At 34.6% G+C, this 24,084-nt stretch overlaps 1 protein-coding gene across 7 annotated transcripts in view; it reads right to left on the reverse strand.

The window, feature by feature from the left end:
• The window catches only part of LOC145660729 (uncharacterized), a 122,877-nt gene that overhangs the window by 22,532 nt on the left and 76,261 nt on the right, over window positions 1-24,084 (reverse strand). For 5 of the 7 annotated variants that reach the window (XM_081726130.1, XM_081726129.1, XM_081726126.1 and 2 more), the window contains exon 2: window positions 13,561-14,071. In XM_081726130.1, the coding sequence (XP_081582256.1) occupies window positions 13,561-13,991 (431 nt within the window). In that variant the 5' untranslated portion in view covers window positions 13,992-14,071. Of the gene's footprint in view, window positions 1-13,560; window positions 14,072-16,025; window positions 16,166-24,084 lie in introns of all 7 variants that reach the window. The other 2 variants (XM_081726127.1, XM_081726125.1) reach the window with 1 other exon arrangement.

Here is a 24,084-nt window from a genome sequence, read left to right on the forward strand (position 1 = left end):
AGGACATTTGCAAATATGTCGTCATTTTTTTTTCCACTGGTCAATTACGATCTCAATATTATATGGAACATAATCTTCAATTTCGTTTATTTTCCGTCATGGGATTTCTCATTTTGGGAACCACCTTGCGCTCTTAAAATAGGCCTCTATTGCTGGACCATTGTATTGGTGAAGTACTATGTTCTTTGTCTTCTTTTAATATTATACTGATAACTTTGTTTTTTGTTATTGTGCTTTAAACATAGTAGGCAGCGATTTTCGAACGCCTTTCACTCACCAACCGTATTGCTTTCGACATTTTTCACCGACATTTTGCCCGTTTTTACTTAGAGGAAAAATTACCTCCCAACTACTGTAACATAGATTTTGCAACACCTTGTGTATTTTCATTGTATCAAGTTGTGTGACAGCATTGACCTTTGAAGGTCAAAATTGAGAAGACCCTTATCACGCGATTTCAAAATAAAATTCTGAAATAGCATATGTACCATTTTGTTCGATTACTCTATTTTTCAGACTGGACTAGGGTCTCGTCGCTAAAGAACTTCTGTGGTTTCTAGTTAAAAAAAAAAAACTTGAGACATGTGGTTTTCTTAGGCCTCTTTTGAAACTACCTTAATACCATTCAGGTAATAGTCTGACGGCTTCCGGTGAAGGCTATGCGGCGAATGCATTAAAACCTCCCACCAATCTTTTATAAATTTTTAGTGAATCGCTGGCGGTGGCATAAGTAGAAACTCGTAATGCCTTGTGAATTCTACCAAACACTGGTCGCTAGTATGGCTTTTCTTTCAGACTATGGAGTTTCCCTTCGACCACGATCTGTTTCGCACATTGTTATACGTTATATATTTTTCGTGATCAACCGTTACAGAAATGCTTCCAGTTCGTTATGTTTCAGTAGACCTTCACGGACCTGTGCACCATTTGCATCTTATAAAATTGTGATTATAAGCAACTGGTACTACCGAGAAAAATGGATTAATATGTGTAGTAAAACGTAGACTGAAGGGAAACACATAGAGCCTGCTTTGCTTGTAAGCAGCTGTGTTTACCAGGTGCCGTTAAATTATTCGGGAATGTTAGTTTGTTGCACCTGGTGCTTTGAATACTTTTGCTGCTATGCGTTCTCAGCGTTACTATAGACTACATAGTCACTGTTTCAACTATGTGTTCGGATCGTTTCCGTGATTGATATGTCCATTGAGTGTTCTACCCGTTTGCCTGTTGGGCTGTCCGATCGTTTTGCCTAGTAGAATGTCTTACCGTTTTAGCACTTGTGTGTTTTAAGGTTCTGAGCGAATTTGCCGTTTGACCATTTTGGAGTTGGGCATTCAGACATAGGCCCATAAATTTAAAAAAATAACGTAAGACGACTTGAGTCGATCTGTGATTGTTCTTGGCTCTATTTTGAGTGTCTCTCACGAGGTATCGTTCAGATATTCAGAAAATGGGATAACGTTTCTGCTTTTGCGAAAGAATCTGAACCCTCTTAGTTCTGCCCCCTTTACATTAAAGATTTTAATGAAGTGCAGTAAGAAAAGTCCATAAGAAATTGTATTTTTGGCATATATTTTGAATCTCCTATCTTACTGAGAATATGCACTTCACTCAAAATGATATGACAAAAATTCCCTTTGAGATGTGTACAGACTATATACCAAAATTGATTCCAAATGTGTCATCCATTTTTCCGTAATGCGATCAAAAACAAAAGAAAGCCTACGATTTGAACATAGTGGAAAGTACTATAGAAAATACCGTCTTCCCTCTTAGAACCGGAATTTTCAAACGCTGAGGCTTATGTCCTTTTATTTTTAATTAGGAATGTACTCAATGAGTTTCATCACACTAATTTGATGCGATCGTGAAACACTGTACTTTCGGCATAAATTTTAAACACCATCTAGAGCTCCCACTTTCTTTATGGTTAGTGTACGCAACTAGGGCGCCGAAGGCTCGTGTTCAGTTACCGACACGAACTCATATGTTCACGATCCCATGTTAAGCTGTAAGCCCACGCCTTATAGAACCATAGTGTTGAAAAGGTCACTAAACTCTAATGAAATAGAATTGATTCCCATCTACCCTTTAGGGTACATCATTAATTTACATGAATAAAATCTTATCTCAAGGTAGGTAATGAGTATGTTTGAAAATGTATTTCAAACTATTCGTAGATTCACCGTATAAGGATCACAAACAGTAACAAATATAGCTTTAAATATGAGGAATGAAATTATAGAAAGTATTTTTTTTTTCCATTCTTAAAACAAGAACTTTCAAGACTGTTGGGACATGTTTATTTTTAAGGAAGAGATTTTATGGGAAATTCGTCTTCGTAACTTGATGTACTAGTAAGATACTCAATTTCCGAGTAAATTAAGATCCTAATTAACTACTTACAATATGCATTTTAATCAAAATCTGATTATAAAATCCCAGTTAGAGGTAGTTGACAACCATATTCAAATATTCATTTCGAATGGTTCTATCGTTCTCCCGTAATTTGATCAAATACAAGATTACTTTCCCTTTAATATACTGAAAATAATGCTTAAAAGAAAACATAATAGACTAGATTCTACTATTTTAACTTTAAAAACTTGAATAGCTCAATCTTACCAAGGAAATAAGCTGACTTCACTTATTGCTAACTCTTGCCTTGTGGGACTGGCCTTGTTTAGTTACGACTAACGGAGTATCTTCTACTTATAACTGTTAACTGATAAACTTGTTGACGAAATAGAAATAAACTTGTCACTAAGTTTGTCCAATTACAATGTATTAGACTGTATTTTGCCAGTAGTAAAACAATATTAGTTTCTATTTTCTTAAAGTGGTAAATGTTTTGGTTCTGAATCAGATCAGTTCACAGAGTAAATAGCCTAAAAAAATAAATAGAAGATAGCACGCGACCTGCGCTCAGCTATAGTATCGGATGTTAAATACATAATATTAATAAGCATGTATTAGGTATACATTCGTGCATCGAGGAAGTATTTGACATTATACTAAGTAGTGTTGTAAAAGACTGTTTTTTTTTCAATAAAAAGACGTTCTTTTTCATGCGTTTTTTCAAATGTCTGTTTTTTTCTGGCAAGTATTATTTATTGATTTATGTTGGAGATTATTGAAATAATCAACAGAACTTACGTTGAAGCCCTCGTAACTTACAAATCGTTTGTTTCTTTGTACCTGCATACTAGCGAAATTGTGTGATTATTCCTTTCGGACCCAGGTCATTTTTGGCATTTTCCTACATCTTCAGTTAGTGACTTATTGCTCAAAAACAGTTTATTCGATTGATATGGTTAAGGCCTTGTTTTTTGGAAAATGAATATGGCTACTTTTTGGTGTAAGTTACATTGCAGTCTTGCCAACAGGTGGGAAAGTATTGAGGGAAATGTAGGGTTGAAAATTTAGAAAAAAAATCCCTAACCGAATTTCCAAATTTTTAGTATCTAGCACCACTGCTACCATATGGGTTCAAGTCACTTAAAAAAATTCTCTGGTGTGTTGACAAGGTACAGTGAAATCCTGAAGTCACTGGCTTCCATTCAAAGAGAGAAATAAAAAATTCTCTTTCATCATACGCATGCAATTTTGACACTTTTTACGCCTCAGTAGCAAAATCAACAGATAAGCCGGAGCTGCAGCTTTTCTAATTATCCTATTGAAACATTTTATGCTGCGTTCTGCAGGCCAAAGAGGACGCTTTGAGGTGGTGGTACGTTTGTTTCAATGTAGCCAGCAAGAGGGAAATAATAGAGGAGAAATGGAAATTTTTCAAAGTTTTCACCTAAAATCGGGAATTACTTGTTTTGGCTGGAAACCGTACCATCAGAGGGACGAAAACTATCTGAAGATAAACCTTGGTACTCCAAGGATATATCCTACAAGTATTATGGCGATATCTAACAAAATAAGCATGAAATTAAAAAAAAAAAATCATTCTACCTCAGAAATTCACCATTATCTTGCCATTTATAGGACATGGTTTATTGTACACCTCAACTGCACTTTCTCTAATTACTCGAGTGAAACTTTTTGTGGTGCGCTGTGGAGGCTAAGGACGAGGCTTTTAGACACTGGTACGTTTCTTCGAATGTAACCAACAAGAGGGAAATAATACAGACAAACAGGGAATTTTTCAAAATTTCCACCTAAAACCTGGAACTAAAATTTTCTGTAGCTGGCAATACTGCTATCAGACACACACAAACTATCTTAAAATAAGCTTTGGTATCCCTCTAATATATCCTATAAGTATTCTGACGATATCTAATAAAGTAAGCATGTCAATAAAAAAATATCTCATTCTATCTAAAAAAAATCACAGTTATCTTTCAACTTAGAGGCCAAAGTCTACTGTAAACCTCCACTGTACTTCCCCTAATGATCCTATTAAAACTTTCTATGGTGCGTTGTGTATGGCAAAGACGAGACTTTCAGATACTGATACGTTTGTTTCGATATAGCGAACAAGAGGAAAATAGACAAAACAAATAATTTTCCCAAAATTTCCCCCTAAAATCTGGAATTGAATTTTTTGTAGCTGGCAACACTGCTACCAGATGGACGCAAACTTTCTTAAATTAAACATTGGTACACCACTAATATAACCTACAAGTATCATGCCCATATTTAAGGAACAAAGCTTCTAATTACCAAAAATATATTACGGTAAACACAAAAGTAGGGAAGAACTAGAAAAATCAAGTTTTAGAACCTAAATACGAATTTTCCGTGCGCCCCCTAATTACCCCATTATAACGATCTGTACTTACGTTTGTTAAGTAAGGACAAATGTTCGATTGGCGTAAGTTGACTTGCACTCGGACGTTAGATACGGATTTATAAACAAAAATTCCGATTTTTTTGTCCAAAGTTAGGGAAATTTTAATTTACCTAATTGGCAACTCTGCGCGCAGGCCCGTCCAATTGATGTGAACAATTAGGTATCTATCCGAGGTATCTACCTGGCAAGTCTTAAGGAGGTCTCTCTACAATGAACGAAGCTACAGGGGAAAAAAAGGTAGGGGAAATTCGGAAATTCTCGAATTTTTAATTGGGCTAAAATTTGAGAAGGAAATTCGACCCCGAGAAGAAAAAGAAATTAATATGATAAACTATGCTCCAACAATATTTTGCAAAAATAATATCTCGATATCTTAATTAGTGTCCACCCAGGAGCGGATTAAAAAAGTGACACACCTGTGTGTGCCACTTTGGCCACCTGGGTCCGAAAGGGTTTCGAGTGTACATTTGATTACATTTTTTTGACTACTAACTCGCGTTGTTGTAAAAGTTATAGTCTCAACTAATAATGATATCGTTGTTGTAAACAATAACTTTATAAAGAAATTTTTTTCTCTTAGTTCCAATACTGTTGGTGAGAAATGCAGGGTGTTTCAAAATGAATATCGGGATTTTAAGTCTTCGTAGTACTTATTACATTTTACGTACAACTAAAAACAATACATCAAGTAAAAGAACACCTCAAACAGTCTTTGCTACAAGTGTTCGATGTGTGCTTCATTCGTCACACGGCACACATCTAGTCGCTAGACGAAATGGCGATTTATCACTGAAGACGACACGATCCAGAAAATCTTCATCGTCATACAGCAATATTTCATCTGCAAAATTGGCACATAAACTGTAGGCTTTAGGCCTTTAGCAACTGCAAACGATAAGGACGTAGTTGCAAGCGTCTCCTTAATATTCTTCACACACACGGTTGCACTGTACTACAAATTCAGTCTGTAAAACTAAAACACAAGAAGCTTTCTGCTGTCTAGTCTCCATCTTTGCTACTAGCTCTTTCTAAAGGCAGACAGAGGAAACACTGCATGTGCATGCGTGCGTACAAAACTGTTTGAGTTGCTGTTTCATTTCATAATATTTATAATTGTAACTTAATTGTAATAAATAAGACAAAGTTTCAAAACTCTACTTTTCATTTTGAAACAGCCTGCATTACTTCAAATTGAGTCATTTTATATTCATGTCTTGTATATACATACCATCAGGGCCAGCCTTAGGCAATTTTTCGCCCCGTGCGAAAGCATAATTTGCCGTCTCCCCCTTTCTCCAGAAAGAACAAATCTTAAAACTTACGATTTTAAGTATGCTACTTCAGCATGAACAAGAAGGGGAGGGTAAGTGCAGTCGCACTCAGAAAGGCTTAAATACTTACTAAAAGTACAATCTCCTTGTGTCTGTCTTTTTCTTTAAATATTAATCTCTAATGTTAGTGAGAGATAAAGGAAATACACCTGCAGAGGAAAGATGGTAATCCTTTTTATACTGCTTGTAGACGATCCAAGAAAGCTTGAACAAGAGTCTTGTTCAAGACCATTCAAGACTATTTGATGAAAAAGACGTCAGCACTGACGTCATTTTTCTCTTGAATTCAATAGTTTCGTTCAAGAAATTTCGTTTCGGTCTTGTTCTAAACAATCCAATTCAGGAGCATTCAATAGCCAATCAGCGCTCGAGTTTAAGTGCAGGAAAATACAAAACAAGTATGATGGCGTCGTGAGACAGAGCTGCAGTTGAATAAATATCTTTTCGTTACTCTTTTACATAATTGTCTGATATTGCAAGTGTGTATTATAATAAACAAAGCTAATATTTGCGCCGGAAGATATTGTTAGATTTTTTTGTTGATTATAATGCTTGCATGCCCATAACTTTTGTTTAATTTTGAGGCAATGAAAAGTATAAGTATTAATTTGAGATTTTAATATACAAGAATACCGAATGTAGATTAAGAAAGAAGAGTCCATTAAATATATATATATAACTGACTTTTCTTGATTTAATAAGACGTTTTGTACTGTTATTAATCTCTGATAATATCAAATAATTGCGTACAGATTGATAATATGCTCGCAAACTGAAGTATCCTTGAAATTATTACACGTTATCCTACTGTAATCTAATTATTTTTTCACGAAATCCACACGTAGTATTTGAGAAGTTATTTCTTAAGGTAGAGGTTAATTTCACGCGTGCAGATTAATTTTACTAGTGCTTTCCCGTAAGGTACAAATGTGCATCCTAACATATGCTACATACAAGACTGTGCAAAAAAAAAATAAATAAATAAATAAATAAATAAAATCGAGATGCTATTTAAGTGTCGGGGCAGGAGCATTGAAGGGGGTCCACGGGAGAGTAGTCCGTACGGAGCAGGCGCGTCATCGACGGAGGTTATAGTACAAGAATAAGAATCATGTATAAATTAGATTTGTGCAACAAGCCCTTGACATCGTATTCACTCATTTGAACTGAACTATAGCTCTTGTAATGATTTGATACTGGAAACATAAAACTTCTAAACATAAAATACTAGTTTCCTACATTATACAGGCATGTTTCGATAGCGGGAATTCTTATGGTATCTCAGATAGCTCTCCTTCATCCACACTCACATATTTTAACAGTAAAATTACTATTCGTTTCACGGGTTATTCTTAACCATTACCAAAACAGGGATAGATTTGTGAAGAAAGTCTGATGCAGATATGGGCAGCAAGTCCTATAGCTGAAAAATATTATCATTGCTTCGTTTGGTTTACTGTGATTTCAGCCTTTTCTTTAAACAGTCTTCGATGCCAAAGCATAAATAACATCAAAAGGTAGTCATTGCCTCGTGATACACACCATTTTAGGAAAAGTTCGATTTTTTTCTTTTTGAGTGTGGTTCTGTCATCAGCACACCATTAGAAGAATCAGATTAAAAAAAAAAAAAACAGTATAGGGAACGATTTTATACCTAAGCAGCACTTTACTTTTTTAACGTCACCTATCCTAACTCGCATTTAATGTCAAAGGGACAAACTAGTTAGTGAAAAATCGAGGGGTTTGCTGCCAAATCAATTGACCTGTTTTCTAAATTATTTAATATAATCTATTAAATTACAAATGCCTGCAGAAAGTTACGAAAAATATGGTAGTATTTTAGCTATTCATGCGCAGGTCTGAACTAAATAAGTACGCAGTTTCGCTTTCATTTGCTTTCATAGTTACAGTCTCTTGTTTTGGGCTGCCATCTATTAACAAGAATATAAATCAGATTCAATATCTCTATGATCGTGTAAAAGTTGTTTCAAGTCCGTTCGAGAGACTTGTTCAATGTCTCGAACAATACTCCTTTGAACGTGTAATTTTGAGGCATTGAATGCTCTTGTTCAAGCTTTCTTGGATCGTCTACAAGCAGCATTACATAATTCAATATCGAGCTCCAATCTCAATGTATCAGTTTGCAATTTCAGTTCAAGTACCTCTTTTATCTTTATCTCTCTGATTTTTCTTCTACATCTGTTAAATTTTTTTTTAAAAAAAGAACTTGTTTCTATATTCAATAATAAGGAACTTGTTTGTGACAAAAAAAGACTAGTTTTCATATCAAAACTGTAATAACTAACTAAATGGAACAGATATTCGCTGCTACTATTTGAGAATTGAGTTCTTGCAATTGACAACAATCAAGAAATTTGTACTGGGATTTATTTGCCCATTTGCTTTAGCATTGTCCATGTGACCTTAAACTAACGCGACCTAAACATAATTTATGAATGTATTTTTCAAATATTAATTCGGCTTAGTAAATGTAACTACCATCATCATGAAGTCTGTTTCCAACAAGAAATATTTAATTTAAATAATATACTTATGACAGATTTTGCCGGATCCTCCAAACTTGCCGCTCTATGCAAATGCACGTGTTGTACATATGGTAGAGGCGGCTCTGCATACACACATATCTAGTTGACAAATTATTTATATATTATATTTAGAAAAATACTAGTAGGCAAATTACTATTAGATTTTACCTTAAGACAAGTTATTTAAATTTATACTGTTCGTGACATTATTTTTCTAATTATCAAAGACCTGCTTTCACGAAAAAACAAAATTTCATTTCTACTTTTATTTCTAAGTTGATATTGATGAAAACTGCTGAAACCCGAATTGATAGTAGTTATGCTATTCATATAAATTGTAAAATATTTGTAGCGTATCAATATCTAGCGTTTATCCTCATTTTACGGTAATCACATCTATATAAAATATTTCATATTTAAATAGACGTAAGATGCATTACAAGTGACTATTTAAAAAAAAAACGAAATTTAGAAAAAAATGACGCAATATTTTTTCTAAGAAAACGTACATTACTAAAAAATACGAACGATTTTTTTCTATTTACAAGACTAAGACATAAGAAGTGTTATATAGGTACACGAGAAACATCACATCGACAGTGTTGGAGAAACCGACTACACCGCTATTCGCTATGCGGTGTCAAGTGATTTTTCGATTAGAAGGAACTGTAAATTGTTATGTGGTGTAAATCTTAACGGAAAAATAAGAATAAATTTGCCATAGCATAACTATATATATATATATATATATATATATATATATATATATATATATATATATATAGTATATGTCTTACAGAATTACTGAACTTAATATTAAATATTTTACTCTCCAGGATGCTTTCCAACTGCAAGATGGATTCTCAATAATTCGTAAACGACTTAGGTAAGCACTCAGAAAGTGGAAAATATTTTACAGTTGTGACTTCTAATGGACATAATTAAGGAGGTCCTGGCACAATAAAATTTGAGAAAAGTGAATGCAGATAATAATAAAATTTTAAGATAAATTCAAAGAACTTCAAATATGTGTAAGCAATCTATGAGAAGTTTAGATCTAGAATATTAAGATATTATTTTTGTAGATTCTGTTCATAAATGTCACCATTCTAATGTCCGAACAGTAAGTGAACAAGAAAGAAGCACTTTCGTGCTTTTCCTTGACACGAATGGGAGAAAGATTCCATATTTCAAATACCAACTAATGCGTCAATTAATTTCCGGATGGGATAATAACAATCTTTATGCATTGAAACTGAGAGTTTAGTTACTTCATTTTGCTTGTTAGGATGTATCTGGGCGACTACATAATATTGAACAAGAACATGTGTAAGACATAGAAGTGTTTTAAACATTAAAGGTGATTTCAATACACACATTGCTTCCGCCTTGATTCTTGATTGGAATAAATCGGATTCATGTGCAACCAGACTCATCAGGGTAGGAAGATGCTCCCACGGAAGCATATTTAGTGGCCAAGCTCGGCTACAGACAGATTGGCTCGGCTTGTATTCGTACTTAATTTCTCGGTAACTACGGGCCAGATCTCAAATTTGATGCCACGAAACCCACTGTTTAAAGAATAAATATTACTATGTTTCAGTTTATGAGTTTGATTGTTTTAATTAAACATCTATTTTCTTTTTTATACTTTCTATTCCTAACCGCAATTGGTAAATTTTAATACACATTCTACACAGAAAGATCTCGAAAATCGAAGTATACAATGCATAATTAATTTGCTGAAATCTTATGTAAGGATACATATAGAACTTTTTGGAAAGCAAATTCTTTGAACGTAACTGTACAACACAATACTTGCGTTAGCATAATCCACTTTCGGTATTACTGCACTAAGGTGGATGGATTGAGGTGAGTCAGGCCCGTGGTTACACCTCTGATCACATTGGAATATATTATGAAGCTCTTGAAACATAACTTTACATGGAGACAACATTGTCTTGTCAGTTTACACATTTTGTACTTGAATTTAGGAGAGTGCTCTTCAATAAATATTAGTCCTCACTAAAACTGAGCTCCCTCGTGGCTAAGCGGTTAGTGTATGCGCCTTTCAAGTGGGAGACCAGGGTTCGAATCCCGGCGGGAGCTCATGTTCAGATTCCACGTTAATAATTATGTCCGCGTGTTATATAGCCTCTCTGCTGAAAGAAATGCTAAACTAAAAACATCCATCCTTATCAAAACTGTTTCAAGTTTTCTAACATATGGATCACGGATATAGCAATGAGTCTTCAGCGAAACTATTACTTATACAAGGCAACAGAAGTGACTTTGACACTATTTGTTTCGTGTTTGATAATATTTAGCACGCGTAGGAAATTTTGAAATGTCCTCCCTGATGGCCTAATCAAACGTAGAAAGAAGAAATAGTTGAGGTGCGTAAGAATCGAACCGTAATCTGTTTCTTGAGTTTTCGGTATGCTGGAGCGTTATCTCTGATGTGTGAGTCTCTGATTCGATCCCCAGCTAAGTAAGTTTGTTGTGTATAACATTGTGTTCATCTGTTTTCTCGAGATGTTTTCGTTTTCCCAATCCTTCGTATTACAACGTTTGTTACGTTAACGTTCACTTGCCTTAATCGACTGTCCTCCTTAGCTTAAAGGGCTTAATCATGGGTCGTAAACTGATTTAGTTTCAGTTTTTTCGGTGTGCTAACCATAAAACCACACCGTGAACTGACAAATATTTTCATTTGGAGATTTTTTACGGTGCTCTGTCATCTTGGCCTACTTCTTTGATGATTATTTCGTTTAATTCACTGTGGTATGCTACATTTTGAATGCTTGAAATATTTTGACATGAGAAACATGTAATAATTTGAAAACTATGTTGTTGGAAATATTCTTTAAAAACGTATTGATAAATAATTTTATATTTGAAGACATTCTAGAGTCAGTGAACATATTCCTTTTTTTAGGCTATGTTAGTTCTCTTTGGAACTACTTTCGTCAGAAACCATTATAAAATTCTCCTGAATTTTGCAATTTTGAGATCAAAACTATACGAGTTAACCACCTGAAGTAATTATTCTAACTACCACTACTACATATTAGAAATATATTTTGTTCATCATTACGCAGTTATCTTATGTACGTAATAACATGTGTAGTGCCATTTGGAAATACAAGTGCACAACCAGTTTACAACACAATTACTTACAGCATTGATGATAATGCTTTTGCATCCCTAGTATGGAGTGTATAATGTCAAGGACTTCCTTAAAATACCGAATTCTCATGAACTGCTTAAAAGCATTTCAAGTTATTTGATTTACCTTCAACGTTTATTGTTGAGTTGATTCATTTTTCTCAAATCTTTATGGTGAAAGAACTTCATTATTTCTGAACACTATCAGCTAAAACTCTAGAATATATTACACCATCGGACGCACTATCTAAATAACTTTCCATATTATATTATATCTTCAGAAGGGTATCTAAATCTTATATGCGAGGTTTGCAAGTATTCTAATCAGCACAAATAAATAAAGTTATTCAAGAAGTGAAAAAGAATTGATTAGCAAACATTGGTCTACCCACTTTAAGAAAGAAATTAATTCCTTTGGATGTTAGTTTGGGTTTATATACCTGCTTTTAACATGTAGATTTAAAAAAGCACCTGACATTGTGCTATTTGAAAAAAAAAAATCTTCATCTTGGATTTCCAAGACTTTTGATCTTGTAGTACCACATATTATGCTAAACAATGTCCTATTCCGATATTTGCATGATACACAATTTCAGCGCTTCTTGTCTATTCGCTCAAAAATTATAGGAGTGTATCAAGATGAAGGGTCTATTTATCAGTATGATGGACCATTTATCCTAAAACATCCTTGTAACATTTAAACTAATACATACAAGCTCTGAAATTTTGTACCATGCATATATTTTGGGGACATTGCCTGGCATACTCCGATGACATCAAGTTAATAATGTTACAAACTCAACGTAAACTTTAAAAAAAAAATGGAAATAGGTAATTACATATTATAAATCTACGTATTAAACGAAAACCTACAATATCAAACGTGTTATTCTCCATTATGAACTAAGAAGGCTACAGTATTACAAACATCCGAATTTTGGTAGCCTCTACAATAGTAAGAACTTGAGTGTGTGTGTGTATGTGTAATGCACGTCCAAAATGTCTCAATATTCAATACACCAGACAAATTTTCAGTGAATAAAAACTAAGATACAAGGAATTGAAAATTTGACGTGGTTTGACAAAATTGCGATTTACCGCGAAACCCTTTGTCTTTGATAATATCGCACATAGAGAAGACGCATGTTCTGAGATTACATGGACGGGATAGTCGTACAAGGACAACCAAACCCATTATTAGGATACTGACAAAGAAATCAATCACAACACCAAAGTGAGGTGGTGGTGTGTTGTGTTGCCACTTGAAATAAATGATTTCGTAACGAGGTTTATTTTTCAGTTTTGGAATGGAAACTTGCTGCAATATCTGAAGGTATGTGTCACTAGTAACCGTTTCTTCAATAAAAGAATGGCTGAAAGACGCCACAACCGTAACTAACGTCCAAAACAGTGACACCAAGGGCACAATTAACTCTTCTATCACAATCTTGTGTGAATTCGGTTTTGGGTTATTCCGTTTCATCACAAATTAGTGAAAAGGTTCCTATTAATTAACAGTGACGTTTGAATTCTCATTTCAGTACCATATTATCCCACTTCTTACGAAGCTAAAAAATACATTGTACTCTTTCATTCATTCAAGTAACTACTATTCAATTAGCCTAGTTTAACGAAGGACGAACAGATAAACTATTGCAAGTACTGAAGAGAAATATTTAGAAAAAAATGAAGAAATGAGCATACGTGAACGTACCTGAGATTCTGATTGTCGCTATTTATTTCCTGACAATTGCTTTCTTGAACATTTCCATTGGTCTGATTCAAATCGCTTTCTTCAATACTCCCTTGGGTCTGATTTCCAATAATATAATTGCTTGAACCTTCTTCAGTGCGTGTAAAATTAACATCCGTCACATTACTTTGAATAAGTTCGTCTTTTACGGGTAAATCTGGCGTGCAATTAGACACCATATTTTCTCTTAACATGGAAACTTTAATGTCAAAATCTCCGTCTGTTCTATTTATTCCTTCTTCCGTACATTCCACATATGAGGAAGCAATTGAAAGAGGATCCTCAGTTTCAAACTCAGTAGTATTAAGTTCATAATTGCTATATTGGGTAGACTCATTTCCTGTTTTTGCCTCAACTTTAATAGCAGCAATGTTAGAACAATCGAAAGCCATTTCTTCACTTAACAATTGTTCACACTGTAGTTCTTAGACTTTTAAAAGACAGTGTCTGAGAGAAAGAAAAACGAAAAGTCCTGAAAGCATTAACAAAAATATTATTCATTACTACGTAACAGTATATTCAACGAAGCAACAGCTAAATACATGCTAAACTTCGTTACCTGAACCGGTAACACTTTCTGTAATAGGTTATTACAATATTGAGACCAATACGAACATCGGTGTGAAAAGGGATAGGGAACATATTGCTGAGAAAACGATGCTATCATGAAAGATACTTAAACCTAGTATATTAACTTATTTATGACAAAATAATCACTTTCTTTACTCTAATGGTATTCAAGCAATTTTAAAAATTTAATTTTATTTTGCTCGATTCCCCAGTCTGTTTCTTCCATGTTTGAATTGGAGAGTATTTATAGTCTCCCTCGACTCTCTGTGTAACTCTACCCATAGTTGCTGTTAAAAGCAGTTAAGAACTAATGATACTTAGAAAATAAAGAAATATGTGAGCCTACATTAACGTTTTGTATGGAGAAAGCGTTTTGTAATATAATGTATTGTGGAAGTGAGTGGAAGCGGAATATGCATTGTAAATTTACATTATATTAAAGTGTATATATATAACGTGTACGCACATATATAACGATGTAGATTCTAGAATATATATATATATATATATATATATATATATATATATATATATATATATATATATATATATATATATATATACTAGAAACTACATTATTTATACATACCATAAGAAAAATTTTCAATTCCGACTTCCATCCATACAATACGAGAACTACTAGCCATATCCATACTGAACTTTAGGTCAACAAAACTCAAAACTTGATATATTACATAGAAATAAGATTATTTTATAAAGCTGTAGGTTCCCTTATAGAAATATAAAGTTAAGGTTTTAAAAACAAGTAAAAGTATTGTTACATTATCATTTGTTCTGTAACATCAATGATTACCTTCTACTTTCATTCATTTCTGTTACCTTCATTTTTGTGTAAGTGCAAGATATCAATTTGTATGAAACAAGACGGTAATTTAAATTCAAAAGTTACTGAAGATTTTATTTTAATGTAAATGCTATATTTTGTTAGTTTTCTTTTGATTGTATAGCTTGTGTAAAGTGTAGGTTTTAAACATCTTGTATTTTCTGACCAAACCATGAATTGAGGATAATTCCTAAGAAAAATAAATAAACAACATAAATGATTTTTCATAATGGATGTAGTGAATAATACAATTGGTGAATGCATTCTTTAATTCAATGCTAGCTAGTAGACCAGCAAGAAAGGCATATTTATTATTAAAAAAGATTTTCTGTACAGAAAATTACTAGAAACTTAGAAACTATATACATATATATTAGTTTACACTCGTTTCGCTAGTCATTTATAGTAGGAAGAAATGTGATTCCTAATACATAGTGGTTATTTATTCAAACAGGATGACTGCAGTTAGAACATTTAATTTTCAGCACTGACAATATCTCTTTGTTTATAAAAAGATCTTGATACCTTAAGCTGAGTTCGTGAGTGGCAACACTGAAATCACTTGAATTTGATTGACGATTTTAAAGTGCCGTACTATCAATTGTTTAAGAGTTATACAAAAGCACGTAACATTACGTCACCGAACTACTTTCTAATAATCTATTCGGGACACCAATGAAGGAACTAGACCCCAAAGATTTAGTAGGCAATACTCTCGTAGTAGTATGAGTTGTAGAAATGGAAGTTTGATAAGGGTAGTGACAGCTGTTGAGGCAAATCACAGCAGCAAGGAAGTTTGTCTCTACGAGCTACCAAAAGAATGTTCTGTACAATCTCAGAAAGGTTTATATAATAATACATTTTAGATTAGGTAACTTTCCTTCTCTTAGCATGTAGAAATAAAATTTAACTCTAAGCTAAGAAGACCAGTTACTAAATTACTAGTTCTTACTATGCTATACTTTTTCCTATTTTTATTTACAATATGGTATAATATTGTAAGGTAATTTACCTGTTGCACAAACTATCTCCGAATAGCAGAAGGAAGCCATAAGAGCAATAAAAGGATTAACGATACTTTATTTTGTAAACCAATTTTTAAGGCATATCATGGCAATTTCCTTTATGCATATTGATGTTTGTCTTAGGTATCTTTAAAGAAAATAAGATAGTGTCGGTTAGAGTAACGGTATTAATTCATATACTATTAAGGATAAGGCTTAATTTAGTACTCCCCAAAATTGGTAAGCAAAACACACAGCTCTTTCAAATGTATTGGCTTCACACTGTGCAATAACCACCAGTACATATACGAATGGTGTGTAGTTATGACTTTGAAGAGCACTGTAAATCTTTCCTTATACGTAATTCTGTGTATTATCGAGCAATTTGAAGAAGGTTTAAATTGGAGCTTTTGTTTCTCTGTATGCCTGAGTTGACTCTCTCTATTGCAACAATATTGTTTAATGTCAACAAAATTATTCTATTCATTAGCGATGTGGGGCAGCGGTGGCTCAGTGGTAGAGCATTCCCCTCTCGTGCTTGCTGTCCCGGGTTCGATCCCAGCCCCCGCCAAGTGAACTTTGTGGTGGACAAACACCGTGTGCGTGGGTTTTCTCGGGGTTCTCCCGTTTCAACACACTTTCTTCATTCCACCATTTCATTCATTTCTCATAATCACCGTCTCTTTAGCCTAACCGGCATAAAGGTGGGACGTAAAAACTCAAAGATTTTCATTAGCGATGTGACTTTCCTGAAAATCTAACACTGAATAAGCCAAATTATTGCTCAATTAATAAATATTTTCAAAAACAAAGACAAGAAAAAAAAATTCTACATTAACATTACATCGACCGCCTCAGGTTGTACCCTTACATACACACAGAAAGTCAACCGTCAGAGAACAATCGTTCTCATACGAAATCTTGCTATAGTAGAGCGTCGATTATCCGAAGTAATTGGGGGACATGGGTGTTCGGAAAACTGTTCGGATAATCGAACTGTACATGTTTATTTGCCAAAAAGAAGTACTGTACAGTAAATTTATTCATAAAAACAGGCATCTCTGTAAGTATTACAAGTAACGTACAAAGGCAACTTTAATAGGAATATATAGTATGTGGTACAGTTTATTAAACAAAAATATGTACATATTACATACGCATTTTGCATGAACAATACACACAGTACACAAAATTAACGTTTAAAAAGATCCTTTAAGCGAGCGAGTACACAGTTCGGTTAAGCGGTCGTTCGGTTGACCGACGTTCGGATAATCGACGCTCTACTGTACTTTCAAATGTACACGAAGAGAAACTGAAGCACATCATACTCGCAAGTAAAGCATAACACCTATTTCACATCATATGTAGTGCTATCCAGATTTTTCGAAATAGAAGAAAGGTTTAATGGTCTTATTTAACTGGTACTGTCTTACGTCTGGAGACAATTGCATTGTATGCTGCTGTACCTTGGTATTCTGTGCTAAAAGAAAATATTATATATGATCAACATAACATTATGCAGAAGTAAATTTACATATTTTAGTTTCTTGCGTAGGTTTTAAAATGTTACTAGGTATACCTCAATGTACTAACGTAAAGGAAAAACATAAGCCACATTCATAAGGTGATTTTACATGAACAAAATAACATTATACCAAGTAGTTAAACTTCCGTAGTGGGTCTCCATGCATAAAATGATTATAAAAGGATTGATATCACAAGAAGGGTGATTGTTTATATTATAATAGAAGATGGAAAAGGAAAGGGAGTAAAACAAAGATATCGAGGAGGGAGCGGCGCTTTCCAGTTTAGAAACCAGATTTGAAAAATGTGCAGACAAAATATAACAATAAATTAGTTCCCGAAATAAATCGGAACCTTACCTCATATTCAATAACGTAGAAATATGAAAGATAAAATATGCTCCTTACAACATTGTACTTTATAAGGAAGCTATGATGAAGTGAAGAGCTATGAAGGCAGCACGAAATGTTTATGAAAGTGGTGCAGATTGAGTGTATGGATCTACATATTCCTGAAATTTACAGAAGACATTTGTAATAATATTTTAATACCGCCCGAGCTACGCACTGTTTCTTCATTAGCAACTTTTTATAAGGCTTTAATAGCGCCCAAGATCGAATACTGCTCTCCCATATGGTCCATGGCAGCACCTACACATCTCTCCAGACTTGATTCTGTTCTCAATTTCTTCATCGCTATAGTCCGTTTTAGTGCTCCTGCACTTGGAATATTATCTAAGAAGGAACTCTTGCGACATCTTAATATTCAGACTCCTGAGGTACGCAGAATTATCTCTGACCTGAAATATCTACATAAAATAGTTAATGGAAACTTAAGATCAGAAATATTACTTACAGGAACTATGCTTACGTGTCCATTCCCGCATCACCCGGAATACCCATTTATTCCATCTTGCCCGTCCTAGGTTGGCTATTATACAGAGGTTTGTTTCTTATAGAATACCAAACTGTTATAATCAAACAACAACTGATGTGGACATTTTTTCGAGCTACCCAGTGTTTGAGAGAGCAATTAAACGGGTTTTGACGGAATAGTTTTACTCTTACACTCTTTTTTCTATATTGTTGTTATTGTCAGGGTTGGCAAAAACCATGGTTTTTATTGAAAAAAACAAAAAAACAGGTTTTTTTGGTTTAAAGCCGGTTTTTTGGTTTAAACCAGGTTTCTTTGGTTTAAATAATTTACTCTATGTATTCATATTAAATATAAACACAAATTAGTTTGTTTCGTCTTGGTGTTATTATGCAACAACAAGCTTATGCTAGAAGGAGTCACATAAGCTTAAAGCGGAATCCAAATCGCTTCTCGGCTTACATCCAAGAGAAAGTGTCCATTTCGACACGAAAGCGGGACTAATTGGTCTTAAAGCGATTGCCGACTCACTCACGAAGGACTCCTGATAAAAACGCGTTGTACTGATCTTTACATAGGCCTACTTGTTAATATAATTGTCAAGAGTCATTTCAGAAGGACAAAAAGATAAACAGTTACACAAGTGAAAACATTATACAGAATTATATATAAATCGGGAAACTCCCGCCTTAGCCATTGGGAAATCCTGTTATTACTTTAAATGTATTTGTATGTAAAATTTTCAGGTCAACGTATCATAATCACTATGCTAAAACTGAGGTATTAAATTACAAATTTAGTATGTAGATATCATTCAATAAAATTAGAACCAAATCAAATCTAAGCTGATGTTGGAAGCTACGTAGGCAGTTAATAAATTATGCCGATTTCTATCAATATATTTAAGCAACCTTGGCTTCGGTATAAAACAACTGGCATTCCATCAAGTAGAAATATATAATTTGGTTTCATTTCGTATGTTTAGGCCTAACATCCTTATGAAATACCAAGGTTACTACAAAAGACTTTTGCTTAGAGGGACACCACGAATCGCTACTTGGTTTACACTTGAAAGATGGGTTGTGGTTCGACCGAGAATTGAACACTTGACCCCTTGATTAAAAGGAGAAAAGTAAAAAAAAAAAAAAAATGAAATGAAATCTTTGAGTTTTACGTCCCACGTGTATGCCGGTTAGGCTAAAGGAGACGGAAGGTGAAAAGTAGATAAACGTAATGCGGATGGTTTGATATGTGGAAACATCACCATAAAGTTCACGCGATTTAAAGCATTTTTCGTTATTTTTTTTTTTTTTTTGGTTTAAACCAGTTTTTTTTTTGAAAAATTCAGCTGGTTTAAACCAATGTTTAAACCAGCCAACCCTGGTTATTGTTGTCTTGTTTTTTTCCTTCTTTTGTTAGCATGTCCCTGTGTAAAATGGCAAGGTTATGCTGTATCTGGTAATTTGTCCAATAAATAAATAGAGTAGCAATTAAATAATCAAAATATGGTGTGTTCTTTCCTACGAGATGTGTATGTACGTGTTAGATATTGCAAATATAATGTTTAGTTTTGTATCTGGCAACAGTGAAGTTTTTTTGCGTGTGTTCGCTACAAAAAAGAAAAAAAAAAGAGACAGACTGCCTAGTGCAGAGATGTGTGCTAAGATGTTAAAACAATTGAAAACGTTCTTGTTTGTACTACTAACATTTAGTTAAAATAAAACCATTAGATCAGGCCTGCCCATGAATTGGCTCCCGGAGCCGAGGCGTGAGCGACAACGAGCGAAGATAAGAACAGGTGAGCACAGGTGTTGGTAGCTCCGCCCCTTCCACTGCATCCGATAAGTGTTGCCAACCACACATGATGGTAAAAAAGCTACGGCCAAGCCTGGTCACAAATTTGCACGATGTTGAAGCATTGAGCAGACGCAAGCGTGAAATGTGCAGGTGTGCTCTCCCCCTCCCCATTTCGAAAGCAGTGACGCGAAAACACTGCAGGAAATAAAATTGGTACGTTTTTTGATCTAGGAAGACGCATGATAGAGGTTACAGTTAGCGTTGAAGTAACTAACAAATGAAAAAGAAAGAAAGAAAGAAAGAAACGAATATTAAACATGTCAGCTTACAGACGTAAAAACGACTGCAAAAATCGGAAACGAATTGTTTCAGGCCTTTTTTTAGCTTGCTTACACAATTCGTGACATTGCATTACAATAGTGCAAGGGATATGTGGGAAAAGCTTCTGTCAGTGTATGAAAAAAAATCTGAAATGACTCTTCATCTGCTGCAGCAGCAATTTTTCAATCTTAAATTTGACGGTGGAAGTGTAGTTGACTTTATGTCAAAGATTCAGAACATTTGCTGTAGGCTGAAATCTATGGGTGAAAACGTTTGAGATAATATGCAGATTACGAAGATACTAATGTCTCTGCCGGAGGAGTACAAATTTCTAGTCACTGCGTGGGAGTCGGTACCAGCAGAGAAACAGTATGTGAATGAACTTATTTTAAGATTACTGGTGGAAGAAGGAAGGTTGAAGAATTCAAGATCTACAGATAGCAGTTAGGAAAATGGAACTCGTGCTTTTGCAGCCAAGGCTTGATACTAGAAAAGATCACCGGTACCAGAGAGAAAGTCAGAGATAGTGATTCGGCAGCCAGTAGTGCTTCAAGAAGTGCAAGGCCAAATATAAAGTGTTTTTTGTGTGGTGGTGGTTATTTTAAGCGTCATTCTCCACTGCAGCAAAGTGAAAAGGATAAATCCGTGTGTAATTTTTGCAAAAAACCTGATCACATATTTAAAAATTGTTTTGTAAGGTTGGGAAAAGACAAGGCGGGTCGCAAAAACGAAATGAAAAAAAAATGAAATCTTTGTTTTACGTCCCACGGTTATGCCGGTTAGGCTAAAGGAGACGGTGATTATGAGAGATGAGTGAAATGGTGGAATGAAGTAAGTGGGAGGAAACGGGAGAACCTCGAGAAAACCCACGAGCACGGTGTTTGTCCACCACAAAGTTCACTTGGCGGGGGCTGGGATCGAACCCTGGACCCCAAGCACGAGAGGTGAACGCTCTACCACTGAGCCACCGCGCCCCCCACAAAAGCGAAACGTAATCAAATGCATTCGTCTCCGCTTATGTCAGTGGAGAACTAAACTGTGCAGATTGGTTTGTAGATACTGGTGCAACAGAGCACATGTGTTATAAGAAAGAAATGTTTGCCACTTACAAAAGTTTAGATGTACAAAGGTCAGTCAAAATTGGTGACGGATCAGAAATATATGCGTTGGGTGATGGTAGAGTGAAAGTAAGAGCTTTTGACGGTACACAATGGGTAGATTCAGTAATTGAGAATGTTTTGTATGTACCAGCTCTTAAACTGAATATATTTTCAGAGTGTGCAGTGACAGATAAAGGTTACGATCTAGTATCAAACAATAAAGAATGAAAGTTGGAGAAGGATAATGAAGTAAAATGTATAGGCATAAGGGTAGGAAAGTTATACAAAATGATGTTCAGGGTGGATTTTTAGTTTGAAAATTCTGTGCATGTTAGTGTAGCAGCAACAAAAGTAAAACTAACGTTAAAGAAATGGCATGAAAGGTTGGCTCACCAAAATGCGACACAGGTCCGTAACATTCTTGTGAAGCATGGCATTGATTTTGTAGACGATTTTTTTTTCTGTGAGTCGTGCATGAAGGGTAAGCAAGATAAGTTACCTTTTCAAAGTAGTCAAAATAAATCGAAAAGACCTTGTGAGTTAATACATGCAGATTTAGCAGAGCCAATGGAAGTTGAATCTCTTGGGGGCTCAAGATATATTTTGCTGTTGAAAGATGATGTATCTCATTACAGAATTGTTTATTTATTGAAGAACAAGAGTCAGGTGCATTTAGAAAAAAATTGAGCGGGTGGAAAATGAAACAGGGTATAAGGTAAAAACTTTAAGAGCTGACAGTGGGTTAGAGTTCGTAAATAGCGAAATAAAGTAACTTCTGGAACGTAGAGGAATCATTCATCAAAGAACAGTAAGTTACATGCCAGAACAAAATGGAAAAGCTGAACGCGAAATGCGCACAATCGAAGAAGTAGCAAGAACTGTTTTACAAGCTCAAGATCTGAACAAAGAAATGTGAGCTGAAGCGGTGCATCACGTAATATATATTTTAAACCATTCAGGTACAAGCGAGGTGCAAGGAAAACTTCTAGTTGAAGTATGGTCAGGTAATGATGTTTCGAAGGAAGAAATTGAAAATGTTCATGTTTTCGGTTCAAAAGTATGGGTGCACATTCCCAAACAAAAAGTACTAAAATGGGATTTAAAAGCGAACGTGGTATTTTTGTGGGCTACGACTTGAACAGTAAAGGGTACAGAATTTTTTACGCTGGAAGTGAGAAAATCGATGTGGCTCGGTATCTTGTTTTTAAGACGAACCAGGAAATAAGTCAACACAAATCAGAATCCGGTAAAAATAACACTTCTTACATCCTAACCGAAACAGAAGATTCTGAAGCTCTAGAAGGAAGTCAAAGGGACAAGAATGGGAAGAAACATCGGTACCGTAACCAGAAAGTGAGAATGAAGCCCAGCTTCCTCAGCTCAGAAAAAGGGATAAAATTAAAGCACCAACTTGGCTTAAGGACTATGAAACTGTTTTTGTTTGTGAAGCAGATGAACCTACGACGTTGAAGAAGCCATGCAGAGCAAAGAAGCAAATGCGTGGAAAGAGGCAAGGCAGGAGGAACTGAAAACACTTGAAGACACTAGTACATGGACAGTAGTTGAAAAACACGAAGAAGGTGACATTGTGGATTCCAAGTGGGTATATAAGAAAAAGAGAGATGAAAATGGACATGTGACATACAAGAATTGGTAGCAAGAGGGTTTCGATAGAAGAGTGAAAGTGATTTTGCAGACATTTATGCACCGGTTGTTAAATTAAACACTGTAAGAATTTTATTAGCTGTAGCTAAGAAGTTAAGGTTACCAATTTATCAAATGGACGTTAAAACTTTCTTAAATGGTGAAATGAAGAAAGAAGCTTTTATGATACCATTAAAAGGGTTTGAATGTAAACAAAATCATTTATTGAAGTCGCACAAGTCAATTTATGGTTTGAAAAAATCCCCTCGAATATGGAATGATACATTCAGTAGTTTCTTTGTGAAACAGGGTTTTGTTAGGTCCAAAAATGATTATTGTTTGTATATCAAAACCGTGAATAAGAAACGAGTATATTTGTTAGTTTTTGTTGATTATGTACTTATATTAGGGACTGAAGAAAATCGTGTTAAAAGAGAAGTGTAGAAAAAATTGTCAAATGAAAGATCTGGGAAGGGTGTCCAATTATTTAGAGATAAACAATCATCAAGATTTAGAACAAGGTGTTAGAACCTTAAACCACACAACCTATTTGAAAAATGTACTGAAACGAATCAATATGGAAAATTGCAAGCCAGTAAGTACACCAATGGAATTTAATTTTGTCATAAAAGCATGCGAAAAATCAAAAAGTCAACAGTTAGAAAATAAATGCAGACAAATTATAGATAGTTTGATGTATGCTATGGTAGCTACTAGGACACATTTAAGTATACCTTTAAACATTTTAAGTATGTATCAAAATTGAGCAAATAAAGAGTTGCTAAATGCTTTGAAAAGAGTTTTGGAA

Source organism: Thermobia domestica, chromosome 9, assembly GCF_964235325.1.
Source record: "Thermobia domestica chromosome 9, izTheDome1.hap1.1, whole genome shotgun sequence".
Taxonomy (NCBI): Eukaryota; Metazoa; Arthropoda; class Insecta; order Zygentoma; family Lepismatidae; genus Thermobia; species Thermobia domestica.